General features: G+C 41.5%; 1 protein-coding gene across 14 annotated transcripts in view; it reads left to right on the forward strand.

The window, feature by feature from the left end:
* The window catches only part of PTPRM (protein tyrosine phosphatase receptor type M), a 791475-nt gene that overhangs the window by 274449 nt on the left and 494999 nt on the right, over positions 1-22027 (forward strand). For all 14 annotated transcript variants that reach the window (XM_075585347.1, XM_075585335.1, XM_075585339.1 and 11 more), the window contains exons 6-7: positions 1527-1701; positions 19370-19663. In XM_075585347.1, the coding sequence (XP_075441462.1) occupies positions 1527-1701; positions 19370-19663 (469 nt within the window). The remainder of the gene's footprint in view (positions 1-1526; positions 1702-19369; positions 19664-22027) is intronic.

Raw genomic sequence — 22027 nt, forward strand, 5'->3', positions numbered from 1 at the left:
ATAATGGCTCGTACTGTAGCTCTGTCATGGTAAAACATTAGCACCAAATGTATCAAAGAAAAAATCCTATTGAAACCCATGGAAATAAATTTGTCTTTGATACATATGGTGCATCATTTTTTTGACCCAGAATTGTACTACTTTTGCCTTAATGTATATGCCACACAGTAGTATTCTGTCCCTTCCTGCTGTACATTTTAAAGTGATTGATTGGAGCGTCTGTATCAGGGCTCCACACACTTGTTCTTGTAGTCACATTATACAGTATATTAAAAATAAGCCCATGTATAGCAAATAAAAATATCACTTGTGAGCACATTCGCATGTCTCAGACAGGTTTGCAACCCTGCTATTCACCATTATCTCATAGCATGCAGTGCTTCCACTGCAGCCAGGGATTCTGGGAAATGACATGTAAATGAGCACACGGTAGCCCATGTAGTAACTCAAACAAATGTGTTATGGTTTAGGATTAAAGATGTGGGAACGTTCACACTAGTTTGTGTAACTAACAAAATGAGCGTGTTTTTTTTTTCCTCTTGGCGAGTTTTTTTTTGACATATGTGTTTAATTTGATGTCACAGTCTTAGTCACTTGTACTGTATGCCCTAACAATGGTTTGCAATGCTTTTAAGTAGAGGTGTGAAACGTTTGCTGAAGTTTGGAAACCTGATGGAATGTGCCCTTTTTTCCCTCTCACAAATTTTTTTTAGTGTAACACGCCTCTCTACCAGACATCAAAGTCAATTGGGACCTTAAATTTAGTTCATATGACTTTTGAGATATTGCCATTTTTGTGTGAAATTCTGGCGGAAAGTGGTGGCATTTCTTCACGAAAACAAGAAATTTTACAGCAATTTGCAAACAACTTTTGTGCAGCACATTTTGAAGACCTTTATAGTCGTTCGTAGACAACTAATGTTAGGATTGTTGCCTTATTAGCATATTAATTGGAGAATAAGACATGACACCATTTATTTTTCTTTACCCTTTGTATTGCAAATGTTCTGCTTTAGAAAGGTGGTCTTTATGTCATGGGGATGTGCTATTTAGTAAATTCAGCATCAATAGTTCAAACTTGATGAAGTTATTAACATAAAAATCCTAACTGTGCACAAGATGTAGCACTCCCAAAAAATACCTCCTTGATAACTACAGCGCTTCAAACTGTTGTGTCTAATTGTGGCAGAAATCAAACTGCTTTGAATAGAGCTCATCACTTATTTTCATTTAGAAATGTCCCCCCCTCCCCGCCCCCCCAAGTGCCACAACCTATCAAACTTGTTTCATATCTTTGAATTTTTATAAATATGGAACTTGATCATCAATGTTTTTCAAAGTTGTGCCAGCTGGTTGTCTGTTAAAACAGTGCAAACATTCTAACAACAATGCAATCAATCAACTATTCTTTCATGAAGCAACATCTGTTTCAGGGAATAGAGGAATGAATATTCAATACAGAAGATATTGAGAATGTAAAGAAAATAAATGCATGTTTTCCTCTCTCTCTCTTTTTTTTTTTGTAGGGTGCCAATGGAAGGGATGCTCCTTTAAAGGAAATAAAAGTGCATAATGCCCGCCGATTTGTGGCTATGTTTAGTGTAGTGAACACGACAAAGAGAGATGCTGGCAATTATCGCTGCATGATCCGAACCGAAGGAGGAGTTGGAGTATCAAACTATGCAGAATTGATTGTCAAAGGTACCTGAGAATTCCAACTTTCTTTTTATCTTTTGTTGATTTGAATTGGGATCTGTACCAGGTTACTATGGCTTCTCTTTGAAACAGCAGAAACACCTTTTTTTTACATTCCTGAGTCTGCGGGATTGCTGAGTGAACCTGACATAAATAGATCTACATGTATGTATATGTATATATGTGTATTTGTACTGTGTGTATGTACAGTGTGTGAAATAGATCGTATTAGGTGGGTTTCAAATGTGTTCTAATAGTATAAGCAATTGCATTGCTTATTCAGTCGGTTGAAAGTTCATATATGAACAGATAACAGTTGCTCTCTCAAAATATGTTGTGTTCTCCTGTTGACATACGTCAATATTTCTTTTATCAATGAAAAAGAAGAAGTGTCCACATGATGTAAGGAATGTGCAGTGGAATTGTAACCCTTTAAGTGCCCCAGCAAGTACCTTCTATGTCATGAGATTTGACCCTCCAGGGGCCCCATGATGTAATAGTGACATCATCATCTCGGTGCGTGTTTTTGTAGGTGAGATGGTGCTCTGCCGTCCTGTGCTCCTCTTCCATTCCATCGTCGGCCCATCCGGCCCATCCTGCACTCCGTGTTAATAGGTTCCACCTACAACTTGAAAATAAATCGGACAAATAAATATTTAGATACAATTTTTCAAACTCTTTCCATTTTCATGGTAAACAAGTGCTTCAAAGAGTTTTATAATGTTTATCTAATGTCTTTTGTCAAGCATGAAATCCGCAGGTAAATTGCTCTTTTCAGTTTGTTTGCCACGTAATTATGATGCCATCATAATTCAAATAGATCAAGTTAAAGAGCTGATATGCCAGTGTTCCTGGAGATAAACAAAATATATTTCCTTTTTTTTACCAGATAGAAATAAACAGAGCAGTTGCTTAAAGTGTGATTAAATCTTTAGAAGGGAGGACATTACAGCTACAGTATGTGGGACTGGCCCTTTAAATCAAAGTGAGCATTACAGGGAAACGGAGAAGCGGAGAATGGCGGTGCACATCAAAATACCGATCCCAGGGCTGGGGTGCAGGGAAAAGCTTAAAACTTATTTTACTGGCACATGATCGAGTATAAAAGAAGGTAAGTACGCGTTAATGCGTTTCGCTTCTCACTTTGACAAAGTGCCAGACAAGGCACGAAACGCATTAAAGCGTACTTACCGTCTTTTTTTTTTATTCAATCAGGTGCCAGTAAAATAAGTTTAAGCTTTTCCTGGCACCCCAGTCCTGGGATCGGACGTTTTGCTGTGCACCGCCATTCTCCGTTTTTCGGTTTTCATTGACGCGGCACGACCACGCCCGCAGATCTCATCTCATCAGGGATCTTGTGAGTACTCTAAGTTTTATGTTCAACTGATTCTTCAAGATAAACTGGCGATTATTTATTGTGTTTACACGGTGGAAGCAAAAGGAAGGTTTTTTTTTTTTTCAGAAATAGAGAGGGACATGGAACATTGGAGTACAGTACATCCCCTCCACTTGGGGAAGTATCTCTAGTCCCATATCCCTATTATTTAGCATAATTGAGACACAGCACTATTTGTAGCATTACACTTCCAAGTATCAAATGTACTCACCAAGGAAGATCTTCATACATTATGCTGACTGAAAGAGTCCCTGACTTATTTATGATAAACATAACACCGCCATTTCAGACACCCCTCTTTGAAAGACAATTCACGCTATGTTTTTTGATGCACTGATGTTGTGTTTTCCCATTTTTCTGCTTTCCAAAGTGAGCATAAGCCTTTCCATAAGACTCTCATGGTCACTTAACAGGACCCTGCCAATCTGCAGAGTTCAGGTATATGTCCCATAAGGTCCAAAAACGGAGCACAGCAGCATCAAAAAGTGGGGCCACAGACCAGAGAAAACATTAAAAACGATTTATTAAATGACAAGTGAGGGGTACAGGGTAACTCTGACGCGTTTCGGGACGGGGTCCCTTTGTCAAAGAGTTTTCTTTTTATGACATTTACATACTGATGCTTTGGTGCAATTGAGCCCTGATTTTGGGACTGGTTCCCTCTAACCCTACAATCTGCAGAGTTTAATGCTGGAAGGGGTCGTTACATATGAAGTCTCAGGAAGAACAGCCAAGCAACTGAAAAAGAAAAATTCTCTGTGGATAAAACTTTAAAAAGCACAGATTGCCGATGCCTGTTTGTAAATAGAGCCTCAGATCGGCGCCTCGTAACGCGGCTAGAATAGAGTCAGAGGACGGGGGAACCACCCGACATGCCTATCCGGAAGGACAAGAAGGTGAGCGCCCCGGATTTGTCCCGCGACCCCAGCGGAGAAAAAACAAGATGGTGGCGCAGAAGGCGGATTGGAGCGTGCATCACTGAGCCCTGAGAAGGAGCAGGGTGAAGTAGCCAGAGATACAAACTTTACAAGGCTATGTTTAGAGGAGATGCAGTCTATGTTCCAGTCTGCTTTGGATAAAGCAGTGCAGGAATTTAAATCTGAAATATCTGCCCTGTCTAAAAGAACCACAGATCTGGACGGTAAAATGGATGCCTCCCTGCAAAATTACATGAACACAGACGACGAAGTCCTGAGGCTCAACAAGGAGGTAAGAGCCATGAGAGACAGTCTGGGTGATTTAGAAAATAGAGAGAGCGAAGGCAAAATTTGCGACTCCGCCACATCCCAGAGTCAGTGACTGCAGAGGCACTGCAGCCTTATCTTATAAGGCTGTTTCTCTCAATTTACCCCCCAACTAGAAGACAGCGAACGGTTAATTGGCAGAGCTCACCTAGCGCTGGGTCCGAGATTTGACGGTGCTGCGGTGCTGCGGCTTCGTCAATACGTGGCTAAAGACAAGATAATGAAAGATTTTCCAGGACTTGTCGAGGATGACCATAGACAAGCAAAGAGGATTACCACCGGTAACAGCGATTTTGCAAGAAAAGGGAATTCGCTATCGGTGGGCCTTTCCGTTCCGCCTTATTGTTAAACAGGGAGGACAGCCTCGCTTTGCTACCCGGAGGAGTCTTCTGTTTTTCTTTCTGCGCTGGGTCTGGAACCCAAGAGCAGACGGGATCAACAAGGCCAATCCCAGAATAATAGTGGATGAAAGGAGGTTGGCTGAGGGAACGAGTGCCGAGGAGCGACTATTTAAGACCGACCGAGCACCTGAGATTTTCCAAGGGTGTTTTTTTCTCTGCTGGTGACCACAGACCATCGGAGTCCACGAGGGATTATCCGGCCGATGAGTCCACAACCCAGGATTCCCTAAGAAGTCTAAGTTGGAGCTGTTTTGTTTCTGTTGTTTTGTCCCTCTGTCTCCTTTTCTTTGATTTATAGGTCTGACTATCGAGATTTTTTTGCCCACTTTCTGAGCAATAAGACCGACTTTGCGGAGGAGAGAGGACCCCTCCAAGTATAGAAGAGACTAATATCTGTTTGGAAAACAACAACCGTGTAGGAGCTCCAAGAGTATATGTCAGTGTTGCCAGGCAGGGCAAAGTCAATAATAAGTAATAAGTGGAGTTTACACCGGGAATACTGCACCGACACACTTTATTCGAGCAAATACCCAGTATGTACCTGGCAGATACCTGGAATGCGCCGCTCCTCACCTCTGACAAGCCCCGTTGCGTTTGCCTTCCCAGCCTGGGTTCATGCCTGGCTGATGGGCGGCTGATCTGTTAAATGATAATGATTAGGATTTAATAGGCTGCAATGCTTCGCGTGTCTACCAGATGGCATAAATTCATGAATTGTAATGCAGTATATATATATATATACTGTGCAGTATTGCAGCCAGCGGGAATAAAATGCTTCAATCCCTGCCTGGAAAATACCTCAATGCACTCGGGCAGAAAACAGTCACAAACCTCAATACACCCGGGTATACCCGAATTCGTGGGACTAGCCGAGCTCGAATAAAGTGTGTCGCCAGTGTACGGGTTGAAAGACTGTGATGGTAAAGACCAAACGCTAGGTAAAGGGTTAAGGGTTAAGCAGGAGAGGTCTAACACAGTGGGGACAATGAGGTACTCACTCAGTCTCCCTAGCCCTGGCCAAATCGTGCCCGGTGTGGAGTACACGTAACTCACAGGTGAACACCGCTCTGCACTCCCTCCTTCCAGCTCCAGTCCTGACGCTGGTGCAGAAGCGTCACCCTCTGTGTCTGCATCTGCGTCTGCATCCGGTGGTGAACGCTGATCCTCTCACGTGACAGCAGGAAAGGGGAAGGATCGGATCAAGGAAAAAGCGCCATAGTAGGCGTGAAACGCGTGGGAGAGTTTTTTGTGCTGTTTGTTTTTTGTTTTTTATGTAGTTTAATAAAATAGCATTTTTAACCTCTTTGCTGGTGAGTTCTTACCTTTTTTCACGGAGCGGATGGACCACCGATCCTTCCCCTTTCCTGCTAATATCTGTTTGGAGCAGGGGAAAGAACTTTTAGTGAGCCTGGAAAAATAATCACTGACTGTTGTTTTAAGTAAGGTAAAGCAAAGGTGCTGTGAGGCGGTGGAGATTTAGTAGTGGCGATATGTGGGACTGAGTAAGGAGTCCAACATGCCTGATGTTAGGGTGACCCCATTAGGGCCATATGCCCGCCAGGCCAATCCATGTAGGGACTGGCTGCAAAATTGGGATGAGTGGCTTGTTAAACTCATCTTATTTTTCAAGTTAATTTTTGGGGGTTTTTTGTTGTCCAAGTTCCCGATTTGGGAAAGTCCCTCCCACCCCCCCTTGTTTTTTGCCCTGTTCCCCCTTCTGTTTTTCACAACCATCTAGATTTTTGGAGCATAACTTTCACAATAGAGAGGGTGCCGAGATACTGGAAATGAGTAGTCAATCACCATTGAAGGTAGTATCTATGAATGTTGAAGGCTAGAACAGTAATGGTAAACATAGGTTGGCCCTAAAAGAATTTTGGAGTCTGAAAGCAGATATTGTTTGTCTACAAGAGATGCACTTTGACACTCAGGATCCCCCAAACACATTTAGCGGTGTGTACCCTATAGCACCATGATAAAGCTTGGTATCCTGTTCCAGATCTTGGAGATTGAGAGACCAAGAAGGGAGGTCCCTTGTCCTGACCAATCAGCGGAGCCGGTCAGGAATGAAGGGGGGGGGGGGGGTTGGATACAGTGCCAAAGATGGCGTGGGACCCGGGAGCTTGGGAAATTTAAACTTACCAATGGGAACTGAGCCAGCAGGACTGGGGCTCAAAATCTGGTCCCCAAATTCTATTCTATACCTCCCTCACTGTAGTCGCCTCTCTGCCAGGGAGAGAACAATGCTCTGGCCTTGAGGTGTGTACTCTCCCAGGAGATGGGCGCATACTTCTCCAGCCTCCCATTGTCCAATAGCCAGGGCTGGTGCTACCACTAAGCGACTTAGGCGGTTGCTTAGTTCAGCACATTTTGACGGGGGGAAGGGTGGCAGAAGAGGATAGAGGATGGCAGGCGGCAGCAGGAAAGGAGGAGGAGGACGGCAGGAGCAAAGCATGGCGACAGACGAGGAGGGCGGCGGAAGGAGAAGAGGGCTGAGGACCACTGGAGCAGAGCAGGGCTGCATAGGAGGGTGGCCGGGGAGCGTGCCCCAGTAGTCTGACCCGGAAGTCTGCAATAACCTCCAGTGTCTGCCGCTGCTACAGTGCAGCTCCTCCCCGGCTGTCCTCCTGTGCCATCCTGCTCCGCTCCAGTGGTTCTCAGCCCTCTTCTTCCGCCATCTGCCTCCTCTGCTACCCTGCTCCTGCCATTCTCCGTCCTCTTCTCCCGCTACCGCTCGCCGTCCTCCTCCTTTACTGCTGCCCTGCCCCACCTCAGACCGCCGAAGCCAGGTAGGTGATAGAGGAGGAGGGAGGTGAGAGAAGAAGAGGAGAAGGAGGGAAGTGAGAGGAAGAGGAAGGGGTTGAGAGAGGAAGATGAGAAGGAGGGGTGGATTAAGGAGGAGTGGGAGCAGGCAAAGGGGATGAGAGAATGGGGCTATAATAACATTAAAATGAAATCTGAATGTTATGGGGAGGGGGGACGAGAGAGGCGCAGGTCTGGATGTTCACCTAGGGTGCTGAATACCCTAGCATCGGGCCCTGCCCTTAGCACAGCATCTGGCCCCACACAAAGGCTAGACCTCTGACGCACTCTGTGCCTGGTACTTGACCATTGTTGGTACCCCGGGCACGCAATGAGTCACACAGATAACATGTAACATAGTGTAAATCACATAGAAACATATACATGACGTATGTTAAACCTTACCAGGGCTGGCACTTTTTTCAGACCCGAGATGGCAAATTATCCCATTCAGTGTTGCAATCTTGACGGTCAGAGGCAGCAAGCGGGCTTAACCTTTATTTTTGGAATACCATGCTGCCCCTGCCATCAAAATGGCAGTATATAAAAGGCCACCTGACCTTTCACATGGACTTTTAATGCGCATTAAATTGCACTTGGTTAGCAAATTTTAGGGACAATTTTGCTTGTTTCTAATAGAAATTAACGGCTGTTAAAAAAACAAACCACTTTACCCTCCAGATCTGCCTATTTTATGCGTTTCCGCTGGTGCGAGTTTAAACACAATATTGTGCAATTTGCAATTCAGTACAACAAAGCACCAAGTTGCCAAAATTGCGTGATTTGTGCACCAAATACAAAGATTCAATGCCTTACTGCATGATAACGAGTGCAATAACATTGACTACGTGTGTAGGATAGCCTTGTGTCTACCCTACAAAAGTCTGAATTCCCTTACCCTAAGCCTCTACCATCCGTTTGGCAGGTTATTACATGAATCAGTCATATTCTGTTTATGACATGCAAGAGTTGCAGTAGTCATTTAAAAATGAATTTAACCGATGCGGCAGAAATATTTGAGATTAGAAAGTAAATGTAAAAATCTCCTAAAAAAAAAAAAGAAACTGCATACTAAAGATTATGCAGGAAACCTTAAAGCGGCATTTTCCCCTACCCTTTTTTTTCTTAACGGGATGAGAACCAGGGAGAGCCCGGGGCTGAAACAAACTTCTTTTTTTCCAGCTAGGAGCGCCCCTTGATTCATGAAATACTTAACGGTAAAAGTAGTGTGTTCGAGTCCCCTCACGGGGAAACAGAATGGGGGTTTGGATCTGCGCGGCTGCTTCCGATTGGCCTCAGCAATGCTGGGTTTTATAGAAGCGAGCTTTCCTGGTATGTACCTCGGGAACTGGGGGTTCCTGGGTCCCATCCTGGTCAAATAATAGCTTTAGCTTACGAAAATCAGTCAAACGTGTAAGGTCGTTGGTGGTCTTCAAATGTTTTTAATGGTTTCAATGATGGATTCCTCTGGATCAAAATACTGTAAATACAAATAGGGTAAGTAATCTCAATGTAGCATAGGTTGAACTTGAAGGATATACTGTGTGTCTTTTTTCAAACCTCTTCTACTATGTAACTGTGTTATGTGTAATCTCATTTGTCATAAGTTTATTTGAAGATCTCTTAGGATCTCTTCTTGCAATTTTTAGAGAAGAAAGAGGTTCAAATAATTTTCCCAAAGCTATCTTTTCTGAATATTTACTGAATATCGCGCTAAGACTTTGAGAGATGCCATTTCTATTCATCATAGATACTTTTGGGGGTTTCAAACGGCCTAAGTTTCTAAACTTGTTGGCTTTTTGGCAGAATAATGCAATAATTATGGTGAGATATTTAGCCCACATTGTGTAGAGCTTTGGCACTAATCCTCTGCTTCTTAAGGAGAAATCCAAGCAATATCCTACATGTGTATTTTTGTTTTTTTTAAATAAATCAGTTCTGTAGTATTAGATAATACTTATTACATTTTTTTTTTTAAATGTATCTCTTGATGCCATTTTTTATGAGTTTTAATATACTGAGCATCCTTTGATTTCTATAGCAGGTTTTAGCCCACCTCCCCAGCAGTGCAAGATCTTTGTAACACTTACCTGTTTGTGATCATTTGTTGCCAATATTCCCAGCAGCTTGAGATGCAAACTGTAACAATAGATAATGTTACCTTCATAATATAAGGATACATTGTAGCTGCTTAGTTACACTGACTGAAGGCTACTTACATTGAAGCTGCGCCTCACTGGAGACACATCCGGGTTATCCTATGTTCACTCCGTGCATATCACAAGTGGCGGGCTCTTGAGATTCAAGCCCTGCCAGAGCGGAGCGACAAAGAGGCTACAGCTGATTGCTCGTTGCCTACCACGCTATACTCTACACATAGATATAGTGCTCCAGAACATTGTAGTGACCTTCTGACGATCACTGCATTATATATATGGGGGATATGTGGCATATAAAGTTTGTGCTGCATCTGCACTGATACAACATTGAGGTCAATGCAGCTGCAGCCATTTTTCTTAAACCTCTCCCTGGATATTTAAATGACTGTCCTTACTGAGTGCACTCCATGGGTGCCGTGGATGTGTGATATCTATTATCTCTACACCATTGATTACCTGCATTTGATTATAGGGGATATGTGGCACATCAAGACTGAGATCAATGCAGTTGCAGCTATATTACTATTTCTTCCCTCTGTGTGTGTGTGTGTGTGTGTGTGTGTGTGTGTGTGTGTGTGTGTGTGTGTGTGTGTGTGTGTGTGTGTGTGTGTGTGTGTGTGTGTGTGTGTGTATATATACACACTCACCCATCTGGGACCCTGCACACATCCAGCATCTGACACCTTTTAATAAAAGGTCAGGAGACATTAACGCAGTCAACAAGTTTATAGTAGCATAGTGTAAGGGGCATGATATATTACCCCTCCTTTACCCCTAACAGGGGTCTGTCCAATTCTGTAGTGGACTAACAATGATGACTGAACTTCGGTACATCATACATATATATGCTTGATCATGAGTACGTATACTGCACTCACCCTGTGATCATAGCTACATAGTATGTGTTCCATTTTTTTATTTTTTTTTAGACCCTATATTTTACATTCTTGGTTTGACAATAAAATATTTTTAATTATTTCACAATCCACCAGCCAGTGATAGAGTGCTAAAAACTAGGTTCCTTTTCTTGTTGTTATTATCATTTCCATTTTTAAAAAGGAAGTCTATGAAACGTAATGCAACGAAATACATAACCATGGGATTGGAGCTTGCCAAATTGACAGAGACCAAAATAAAGGTTTAATGTACATTTTATAAACCCATGCTCAGAAGTTGTACAAAATGCAGGTAAGCTCTGGTTCTCTTAAAGAACAGGCAGCGGCAAACACATTATCATAAGATTCTGAGTTTTTATTCTATAGCTGCAGAGTTAAATTCAAAAAAGGATTACTTCAGGTTTCATTAAGAATATTTACAATGCCATTACTTCCTGGTAAAACCTAACAATATCAATATCAGTAGTAAAATGTGTTCTCTTTGAGAATTGTGAAAAGTTATTATAAAGTTTTATTGCTGACATTGCATACCCACCAGTCTATAACTACAAATAAATGTGTTATTACTTGGAGATAGAAGAACTTGAAAAAGGTTGGAAACAGTGTGTGGTTATCTTGAAAAACAAACTCCCTATTTCCCAGGTAGAATGCAGTAGGTGTCCGTGTGGTTAGCGCACATTCGGCCTACAGTTCATTATTTATCGACCATAATGCTTTCCACAACCGATGGTCATCAGCACGTTTTTTTTTTTTTTAAACTGCTATTAAATCATTATTATTTGAAATGCTTAACTGCTAATGTTGTACAATGGGTAAGTAGTGCTCTTGGCTATAAAACAATGCTGAACAATGAGCATTGGACAGTCCTACACAACAGTGCTAACATTCACGCAGGACTGATGCCAACGACAAGAGAATCTGTACACAGCCTCCAGTCTAAGGCCTGTAATATAGTGCGCTACCGTGCGTGCGTCAATTAGAATTGGCTGTGTTAGCCAGACGTTTATATACTTGGGACGCGCACGTGAACGGCCGTGAGCGGTGATGCGCCAGACCAGGGAAATTACAATAACATTTTATTTTCACACTGCTGTCGCGCTGCGAACCAATCACAGCGCGGCCTAACACTGTGACGTCTGAGTCATGCCCCCTAAATGAGCGCGTCACCGCTTGCAGCCTACAAACTAAACGCACACGCCACGTGCACGTGCAACGCCGGTCGCTCGCCCGCATGCGCAGCAGCAACAACTGTAAAACAAGCCTAAAGTGTTCAACACTACTTTTATTTCTGTTTTTGGACTGGACAGAAATCTCACTATCTTCGGCTAATTGTGAAGCATAGTGTTGGATATGAGAGTTCAACATATTGTCTTGCAAAAAGACAGCAGCTCTTTTCTTCTGGGGGTTATTGAAATACATATACTGAACAAAAGGGAAGCAGCAGGGCAGAATTGATTTGATGTGTTTGGCCAAGGAAATTAGTCTTACATCTGGTTGATGGACTGAACTTTTCTAATAGTCGCCCGGTCACGAGGGCATTATTAAGTAGACTAAGGGCACCCAAACTGTGCTGTCTGAAAAGACATCCGATTATTGCAGGGTTCAGCCTACTTATTAAGTTCAGGCAAGGAAAACATAGGTGTCTCGCAGCTTAGAAGAAGTTGGCTTGAGGTATTTAGCTGAGGGCACACAGGGGAAGCCATCTGTAGTACCAGTGACCCATTTCTATTCAAAGCTTAGCTCCTTCAGCAGAAACTGATCTTTTGGAGCTCCTAAGAAAAAAATATTCATTCTGCAGCTCAGTGATTTTCATTTTAAGCCCGCAGACGGATTTGAGATTGATTATATCAGAACACTGCTTTTTAAAGCAGATCGAAGACATTTATTGAAATATATTTATTTATTTCGGCGATGTCAAATCTGCAGTACCCTGTGTTTTGGAAAGAAAGTGACTATATGTTTTTTTTTTAGTTTGTTAAAGAAAGGGAGTAAGCTCTATTTAGCGATAACATTTTTGACTTATCACAGACATGAAAATATTATGACATTAAAGGATAAAGCTCCCACTAAGACTGTGGTGTTTAATATCCGCAGTTATCCAAGTGTATTAACAAAGTGTCACTTAAACTGTCCTCTAAAACATTAAAGAGCAGAGTTTCTTAAGGAATATCTTTGCAGCTGTGGTACTTTGCTTTTATACCAAAATAACATATTAGCCATTAGTCCAGTCACTTATATTCCGGTTTATATCACCATTTCTGTTATGCATGAAAACATTGCAATAATCTGTTATAATTGTGTTTACAGACGTTCTGGGACAATTTTGTTGCAATTTGTGGCAAAACGTTTAAAACCCCTACAATATTTTTACTGTCCTGAAACTGCATTCATTTGAAACACATTTATATTTGATAGTATAGACTTTTACTCCACATCCTTGATATTTCCACCTTTTTAATAGTTTTAACCCTGCTTCAGAAATAGGCATTCGGTTTCTGTTTTACTTGCTTCTGAGAGCAGACATTAGCTTCGATAACGGGTATCGCAGCTCGATCCCTCATTAACTGTTATTCAAGCCAGCTAAGGATATCGAAGCTCAATTTCGTGTTAAGAGAGCTTTATGAATCTCTCTGTTTACTTTATTTTCAGAGATACAGTTGGTATTTTGATACATTTCAAAATAAAAACACTGAAGCCATTTTAACATTATACCCCCTGGTCTACATTCACGATCTATTATTTAGCATTGAATCAGAATCAGTATCTTTCTCGTCCTTGACAAATATCTTTTATATACAGTAAAACCATAGCACTGTATTCTTTACAGCTATTCATTCTGCCTGGAATGTGTCACGGTTTTCATCAAATTCTATGTACTTCCTGAATTGTCTACAATTCTACATAATAGCTATTGAGCTATGCAAAAATTCAATAAAATAACACACATGCCAATTTTATAGATGCCTGTCCATTTCTATCTAAGACTTGCACAGTGTATCATATTAATCTGGAATTAGAGCAATCTCGTCAGTATCCGTGCTTTTGACCCCAAATCCTAAAGTATGAAGGGTAGAAAGTTAGGCCTAGACAAACTGCTATTAATAACTTTTATGTTTATGGTTGCTGGCGTTAGAAAGGATGTTTTAATCTGCATGTACTGCAGTCGGGAAGCACTGAGCATACTTTTTACATGTGAAAATTGCCGGGAATAGTGAGCTGGGTTTGACAAACGCAAGGAAACCTTGGAGCATTCTGCCCACCTTTTGCTATTTGCACCACTTTGTGTGTGTGCCCATGCCCATGCTAGACTAGAATGGAAGAGGCATCGTAATAGAAATTCTTTCCTTAAAAAGATAAGTGGATTTCTAATCTGGTAAATAGAAAAGTAGTTGCACTCTGGATTTGCCTGTGGAAAATGTCCTGATTGCAGATATGTGATTATAAATGGCGCAAGTACTCTGTGTTTATAAAGGCAAACGTGGCTATCTGTATGCCCCTGGCACCATACCATTACACTCCGAACATGTGGTTCAGTATTTGCAGCAATAAGGAGATTTTTGGCTGGAATTACCTGATGTTGATATTATTAGGATATGTAGCAACTTATTTATCCTTTGCAGTAGTATTTCTTCATTTTTCTGTGCCAGTATGAACTTAGATGGTTTGAAATGCCATAAACGTAATATTGCCCAGCGCTATATATTTTGCAGAAATGTGCAGCATGGCTGTAATAGGTCGTTTCTATTTTTAACTAGTAATTATGCAGTTACTGAATTACCGTAGGCATCATGAAGGTTATCGTTTAATGTAAAGGTGCGGCCCCCTTTTAAAAGGTTTTTTTTATGACGTCCTCTGTGATTTATGTGTTAGCAGCTCGCAGGCTCGAGCAGAGAGATGAGTCTGACTAGTTTGCAAGACATACGTTTTCATTTCCAAATCATTTTTCTCTGCGCTTTGTTTGGCCTCCTGGATGGTACTGCCTCATTGCTTTATTTAACAAAAGTCCGCGTGAGTTTATACAAATAGCCCGAGGGATTACACAAAGTAATAAAACAAAATGAATTTCAAATACTTGTAACACTATAAACTAATTGGTGTATCTAGTAACCCTCTTGACCTTCCCTCCGAGTTTGCATTTTAGTTCAGCAGAGCTACATGAAGAGGGAAACTTGAAAGTAATTAACTGTTCTTTCAGCATGGCTACACATGTTGCCTTAGGATTCTCTACAAAGGCTCGGTATCACGTCCTGGTTCAAGAAATAGCCTAATCATTTAAATTGATGTTAAATGATTTTGAGTTGAGTCGGAACTGTTTACAGATACATGGCTGTTGCACATAGCGTTATCACAATCATTACAAACACCACAGCCCTGTGCTAACAAGTCTTCACTTTGGGGGATTTTCAACGGCAAATCTTAAAGTGCTGCTGAATTCCTGTGTGAATATTGGATCTATGCCATATGCAACCCATTCTGAGCTGGGGATTTGGGTTATGTTAAAAGCATCGCATTAATATTAATGGCTGTTAGGGTAAATGGTATGCAAATGATTAGCTAATTAGCCTTTATATGTATACCCTATTCACTAATCTAACAAAGTCGGTGGCGAGGACTGAGGGGAACAGCAGTAGCAGAACTGGAGACATGCCAAGCTGTTAGAAAGACACAATCGGATAACAGGCAGCCGGGAGACCTGTACCTGCAGTTACGGGTGTCAAGTGTGAACGCATAGCCCCACCCTACAAATATTCCATCCCTAACAGACCTGCAATGCGACTGCCCACCATCTTAAAATAAGAGCTCCAGCGCCGTGCCGGTATTAATATTGTTCTACTTGGCTGCTAGATTGGACATTGGGATTATATAAGGGACAACAGGGCAGCGTCCTCCTATACTGAGAGAGATGATGGTGAAAGGCGGGGTTGCAGACCTGTCTAAGACATGCAAATGAGCATACAGTAATATTTCCATTTGCCATGTGCTTTGCTGTGAAGGGTTTGTCACTTTTTTTACCCACCATAACTTAACTAAGCATGGTAAAACCGATCCCTGCTTCAGTTTTGCATAGCCGGTATAACCAACCCCACACTGAAGAGACCCATTAAGGTTGAAACAGTCTGTCTGTGGGTGGGTTTACTGGCTATGTATCTTAACCCTTTCTGTGACCATGCATCAAGCTTACGCCTATAGGGGAACCATGTTGAATGGTTTTGAAGCAAAAGGTGGCACTGTGTGCTCATTTGCATGTCATTTCCCAGAATCCCTTGCTGCAGTGAAAGTGCTGTGTGCTGGGTGATAATGGTGAAAGGCAGGGTTGCAGACCTGTCTAAGACATGCACATGAGCATATAGTAATATTTCCATTTGCTACACACACACACACACACCATGGTGTGCTCATTTGCACATCATTTCCCAGAATCCCTTGCTGCAGTGGAAGCACTGTATGCTAGGTGATAATGGTGAAAGGCAGGGTTGTAGACCTGTCTAAGACATGTGAATATGCTCACAAGTGATCTTTTTATTTGCTATATATTTTGCATGCAGTGGTTTACGGAAGTATTCACCTCCTACCAATAATATCATATTATGTTGAATTACAAGTAATGTGTGCACAGTTTTTCAAACTAACTATTTTTGTTCTAAGCCACAAAGCTGTATAGGTTACACTGAACACTGTTATATATATAAATGGCAGCAAAGGAAATGTACAAAAAGCAAATGTACTGGTTACATAAGTATTCAGCCGCTTAAATCAGTACTTGGTTGAAGCACCTTTTGTAGCAATTACTGCTATGAGCCTTTTTGGATTGGTCTCTACTCGCTTTGCACAGTAGGATGGTGACATTTTTACCGAGTCTTGATGGGAAAATTGATCCAGTTCTGATTGTCCATGGACTGCAATCTTCCAGTCTCGCCATAAATGTTCAATTGGATTCAAGTCAGAACTTTGACTGGGCCACTCATGAACATTAATTATCTTCTTATTCAACCACTCCAGTGTGGCTTTGACTTTGTGCTTCGAGTCATTGTCCTGCAGAAATGTGATTTTCCGCCCCAGTGTCAGAGTCTTGGCTGGTTCAAACAGGTTTTCCTCAAGGATTCACCTGTACTTTGCACCATCCATTCTCCCCTCTATCATGACAAGCTTCCCAGTCCCTGCTGAAGAGAAGCATCCCCATAACATGATGTTGCCACCACCATCCTACTGTGCAAAGCTAGTAGAGACCTAGCCAAAAAGACTGATAGCGGTAATTGCTGCAGAAGGTGCTTCTGCCAAGTACTGACTTAAGGGGCCGAATACATACTCTAAGCAACCAGTACATTTCCTTTGCTGCCATTTAACCTCCTCCTCATATAACCGTGTTCAGTTTAACTACTGCAGCTTTGTAGCTTAGAATAAAAAAGGTTTGTTTGAAAAACTGTGCATACATTATTTGTAATTCAACAAAATGTGGCATTATTGGTAGCCTGTGACTACTACCAACGTGTGTGTGTGTGTGTGTGTGTGTGTGTGTGTGTGTGTGTGTGTGTGTGTGTGTGTGTGTGTGTGTGTGTGTGTGTGTGTATATGTATATATACAGTGGTCGACAAATCACCAAAAAATCTACTCGCCGAACAAAAAAATCTACTCGCCGAACAAAAAAATCTACTCGCCACCTAGTACCACACGTGTGCTGCTTGGGCCGATAGGAGCTCGCCACGATGTTAAATCCACTCGCCCGGGGCGTGCAAATGTATAGGTTTGTCGAACACTGTATATATACATGTATATATAATGTGTGTGTGTATGTATTGTGACATAGTCCAAAGATATTAGGCAGCTTTCTGCCCGATTTTAGGTCAGAAAGTGCAGGAATAGTGCAAAATAATCCGTTCCACAACTTCCATTAACTCAGGCTGGTGGATGAAAAATCCAGACCACAGTTTACAATGTGTCTAGTTCTCCCTCGCCTGCTCTCCTAATCACTAGAACAGGTATTTAGAGCAGAGGGTTGCATTTCAGTCTCTCTTCTTAGAGCCTGGAGGCTGGGGGTTTCGCTGCTCCCCTGCATCCAGTTCGGGGAGGACACCCCCTTCAAGTATCGCAGTACCAGAGGATTTGCCTGAACACTTGGGACAGAGTTCCCACCACGAACAGATAAGACAAACAAACGTTTATTGCTGTATCTAAAAGACTGTATGCTGTATCTAGTGACCCTAAATGAGAGGGCATTGTTTTAAGATGGGGAACCAGGTTAGTTGGCCCAGCAGCAGTTAGAGAGGCTGATTCTGCTGTGTAGTTAGATCCCTGAATGGGATAGGATTTCTTTATATGATTTGGTTTTTGTTTCTTGAAGTAACAGTGTGGGAAATATTATAACACTGATATGAGTAAACCGCTGAAGGTTAATAGCTGAGTGCCTCCTGCCTACACATGTTAAAGCTGCAGTCCCTAACTGGGATGAAAATAAAGCAGGCAGAAGCCTGAGTTAAGCAACATAATACTTTGTATGATCCTGTTATTTGTATAATTAACCCTAGAAGACTGTGTCGGGAAGATCCCAGACAAACGTCAGCGCTACAAAAGAGGGGCGTTTGTCACAGTATATTTACATGTATATATAATGTGTGTGTGTGTGTGTGTGTGTGTGTGTGTGTGTGTGATAAAGTTTCATCTGCCCCAACTCTATTCTCTGCATTTTATTTCCAGATTAACAAAGAACTGTTAATTCAGGGCAATAATCCTATTTTTTTTAAAGTAGCCAGTATAGTTACAGTATATACCGCCCCAAACACTCCTTTACACAACACGTGTAGAGATAACTGTGAACAAAACTGAACATACCTGAAATACGTGGGGTATATGCTCATTTAAGTTATGTAAATATAACATGCATATCACAATGAGTATATTTTCCAGGTGTGTTCAGTTTTTTGTTTGGGGGAGAATATGTCACTCAGTAAAATGGGATCTCTCAGTTAACCAACGTCAAGTTAAATCGTTGAGCCAACTCTCACAGACCTCATCTCATTAGCAGTAACGTCGGTTATAGTTAACACAGTGCCCTTTCCGGGAAGAATACATGGCTTAACCTAAACTTATTGGGCTTTGAAGCTTAATTAAGCGTTAACTTAGGTTAGTGTCTCATGAAGTCACTTTAACAGACCTTTGTGGATCTGGGCTTTAGTCGGCAATAACCTTGTCTCGAGATTGTCAGTGTCCCTCAATGTTGCCAGATGCTGGATCTTCATATCCTTCTTCAGATTTACAAAAAACGTGGCTGCTCTAAGAACACATACATTTGGCAAGATCAGCATCGAGTTGCATCGAGTCTGCCAACGGAAAGAGAAAAAATAATTGTTTAAACGCGTTCTGTTTTGAATTGTCTATTTACACCGACTATGTTTCAGCCAAACAGCTCTGGTCAAACCAGATTGTTTTTTTGGACCCATGTATTTGCAGCGGAATAGGAAATCTTTGATGTAATGCAAGACTTATTTTTAATGAATTTGGGCTGTGTTGATCATCCATTTTTACTGTAATATATTGATTTTAAAAAACCTAAATACAAATCAATGAATACAAAGACACCGTACATGTACTTTTGTGTTAAATTAAGTGTGAGTTTTATATTTGTAGCATGGGGTGTTGCTTTAATTGAATAGTCCTAAAAAATATAATTTTGACAACGACAGTGACAGGCTTATCAGCATCAAATTGATATGGTTATTTGTGTGAAACTGCCCACAATGGCAAACAAATAGTTGATTTTTTTTATATATTTTTGTTTTAGAACCACCTGTTCCTATTGCCCCGCCTCAGCTTTCATCAGTCGGAGCAACCTATTTGTGGATACAACTGAATGCAAACTCTATTAATGGTGATGGCCCCATCACTCAGAGAGAAGTGGAATATCGCACTACAAGCGGAAGCTGGTATGACATACAACCTGTGGACTCTACCAGTTATAAGATTGGACACCTTGATCCTGACACAGAGTACGAAATAAGTGTTCTGTTATCCAGGCCTGGGGAAGGAGGGACTGGATCTCCAGGTCCAGCATTGAGGACTAGGACAAAATGTGCTGGTGAGTACAAGATAGTAAAATGTATGATCATCTTGTGGAGGTTGAAGCTAATAGCATTTCTAAGCACTATACAGTAGGTCAGATTTAGTAAAACAGAGAAATTGGCTTTTACAACACCATTAATGTTTGAGAATCTTGACCTTGAAACCAACCTGCAGCGTCACAACAAATTTAATCATATATGATTCATATCTTACAATGATTAATGTAGGAAGCAGCAGAGCTTGAAACAGTGCATTAAGCGTACTGTGTAGTATAATGTAAAACTGTTTGAGTTACATCCCCCCTGTTGTAAGACCTTGTTACGGGAAGGAGAGGGGAGGGAGCAAAAGCATAAATGCCAAGATGGCTTACAGGAAGAAGTTGTCTCTTTAGCTAATAGATTGCAATAGAAGAGATCTAAATCATGGTATTTGTACATTGTTTTACAGGCTCTACATATATAATTGGAATTTTATCATCTCTGAAATGAATGCTGTTGAACATTGCTAATAATTCCTTACAACTATTCATTTTGTGATCTTTTTGTGTTTTGTGTTTTACCCAATTTCTAACTTAACCTTGGAATAAAGGTACATGGAGAAGGCTATATTAGGTCATCTGCAGAGATAATCTGGAACTGCGAGGCATTTGTTCATGTTTTCCTGTCTTCACATTGCGTTCTGTTACCAACATTACCTTACTTTGTCTTCTTCACCAGGTGTCACAGAAGGCCGGTCTTGTCATATTGACACCATTCCAACAACAAAAACCCGTAGCGCTCAGAAAACATGGAAAGGAAAAGGTCTGCCCACCAATAAATATTCATGTGATGCAGAGTGATGTATACAAAGACAAATGCACAACGTTTCGTTATTAACCTTCAGGTCATTTGCTTTCTGCCCTTGAAGAAAGTTAATTCCGAAACATTGTGCGTTTGTCTTTGTATATATCACTCTGCATCGTATGCATATTTTTTGGTGGGCAGACTTTTCCTTTATTTCTTTATGAGTGTTACATGTTATTGTTGTTTGCATGTTGTGTTTGAGTTTACAGATGATCCTTTTTACCTGTTGTTAGCACCAGCATATTCTGTATAGGTATTTTTCAGTATTGGTGCCCACCACAATCCTCTCTTTTCATATTGACAATTAACAATAAAGTGGCATTTCTTTGTGTTTGAATGCCAACGGGTTCTGTCAGGTGGAGTAACAAAGAGCTCCCTGGTTTTAGCCATAGCCGGTGGTCTCAGAATAATTCTAATTATACTCAGATTTGTAGCTTGTGTTTAGAAGCTCAGTCAGTATGAGGAAGTGTATGAAGAAATCTATATATCTATGTTACCAAGTGTTTTAACTGTCTTACATTGTCTTTGGAAAAGGGCCAGGGTATATATTACCGAAACGTCTACCAGTGTTCATTACATGACTGCTATTTGCACAAGTCCATGAGCTCTCTTTTCTATTGTCACACGTGCTACATGGGTTATTTATGATCTATGCCCCAGTTGGCACCCGTGGCAGCTCTGCTATTGTTTCGAGAGTGCTCCCTTCCCATCTATAGCAATACATATAAGACATACTGCAGGTACTGATTTGTCCGTGTGGTTAAAGACCAACAGATTATGTTGCTTTGATAATATAGGGAACGTAGGTATTGAGCCGGGTTGATCAGCAAGGTGGGGGGGTGGGTGAATATAGGACTACTACTGTATTGATTATTACAGAAACACTCATGAAAGGGTAGAGCCCCTTCAAATTTCCTTGTGCTGCAGAGATTCACTCCAGGTATAAGAAGTCCATTTAAATCAGCAACAAGATAACAGACCATACGGGGTTAACACATATGATGAACAGCAAATGAGTCTACTGACTCTCCTCTAGTATGGGAGCAGCCTGGCAACATACAGAGGATTGACCCAGTAGGTTAAGTAACCTGCTAGGGACCCCTCAAATGTATAAATAGTACACTAAAAGTGGCTGTTCCCCTGGGGTGCTTAAGAATAAGAAATAAACTTATTCAGTTCTTTCATTGGTCTATTCCAGTTGGCGTGCTCCAGGCTTGTGAGCAATAAAGTAGCAGGATATCCTCTCCATAGGAAAGTAATCAGCGGGCACTGCTTGGACAAAAAAATGGCAAGAAGGCTGGACTGTGCAAAAAATATAAAAGCCTTTATTGGTTCCCGGCAAACATGGATAAAAAAGGGGAGAAGGAGTCCCCCCTCAGCGCTCTGACGCGTTTCGTCCGCACAGGGACTTTGTCAAAGAGGGAGTCCCTGTGCGGACGAAACGCGTCAGAGCTCTGAGGTGGGACTCCTTCTCCCCTTTTTTATCCATGTTTGCTGGGAACCAATAAAGGCTTTTATATTTTTTGCACAGTCCAGCC

This window comes from Ascaphus truei, chromosome 2 (assembly GCF_040206685.1).
Source record: "Ascaphus truei isolate aAscTru1 chromosome 2, aAscTru1.hap1, whole genome shotgun sequence".
Lineage (NCBI taxonomy): Eukaryota > Metazoa > Chordata > Amphibia > Anura > Ascaphidae > Ascaphus > Ascaphus truei.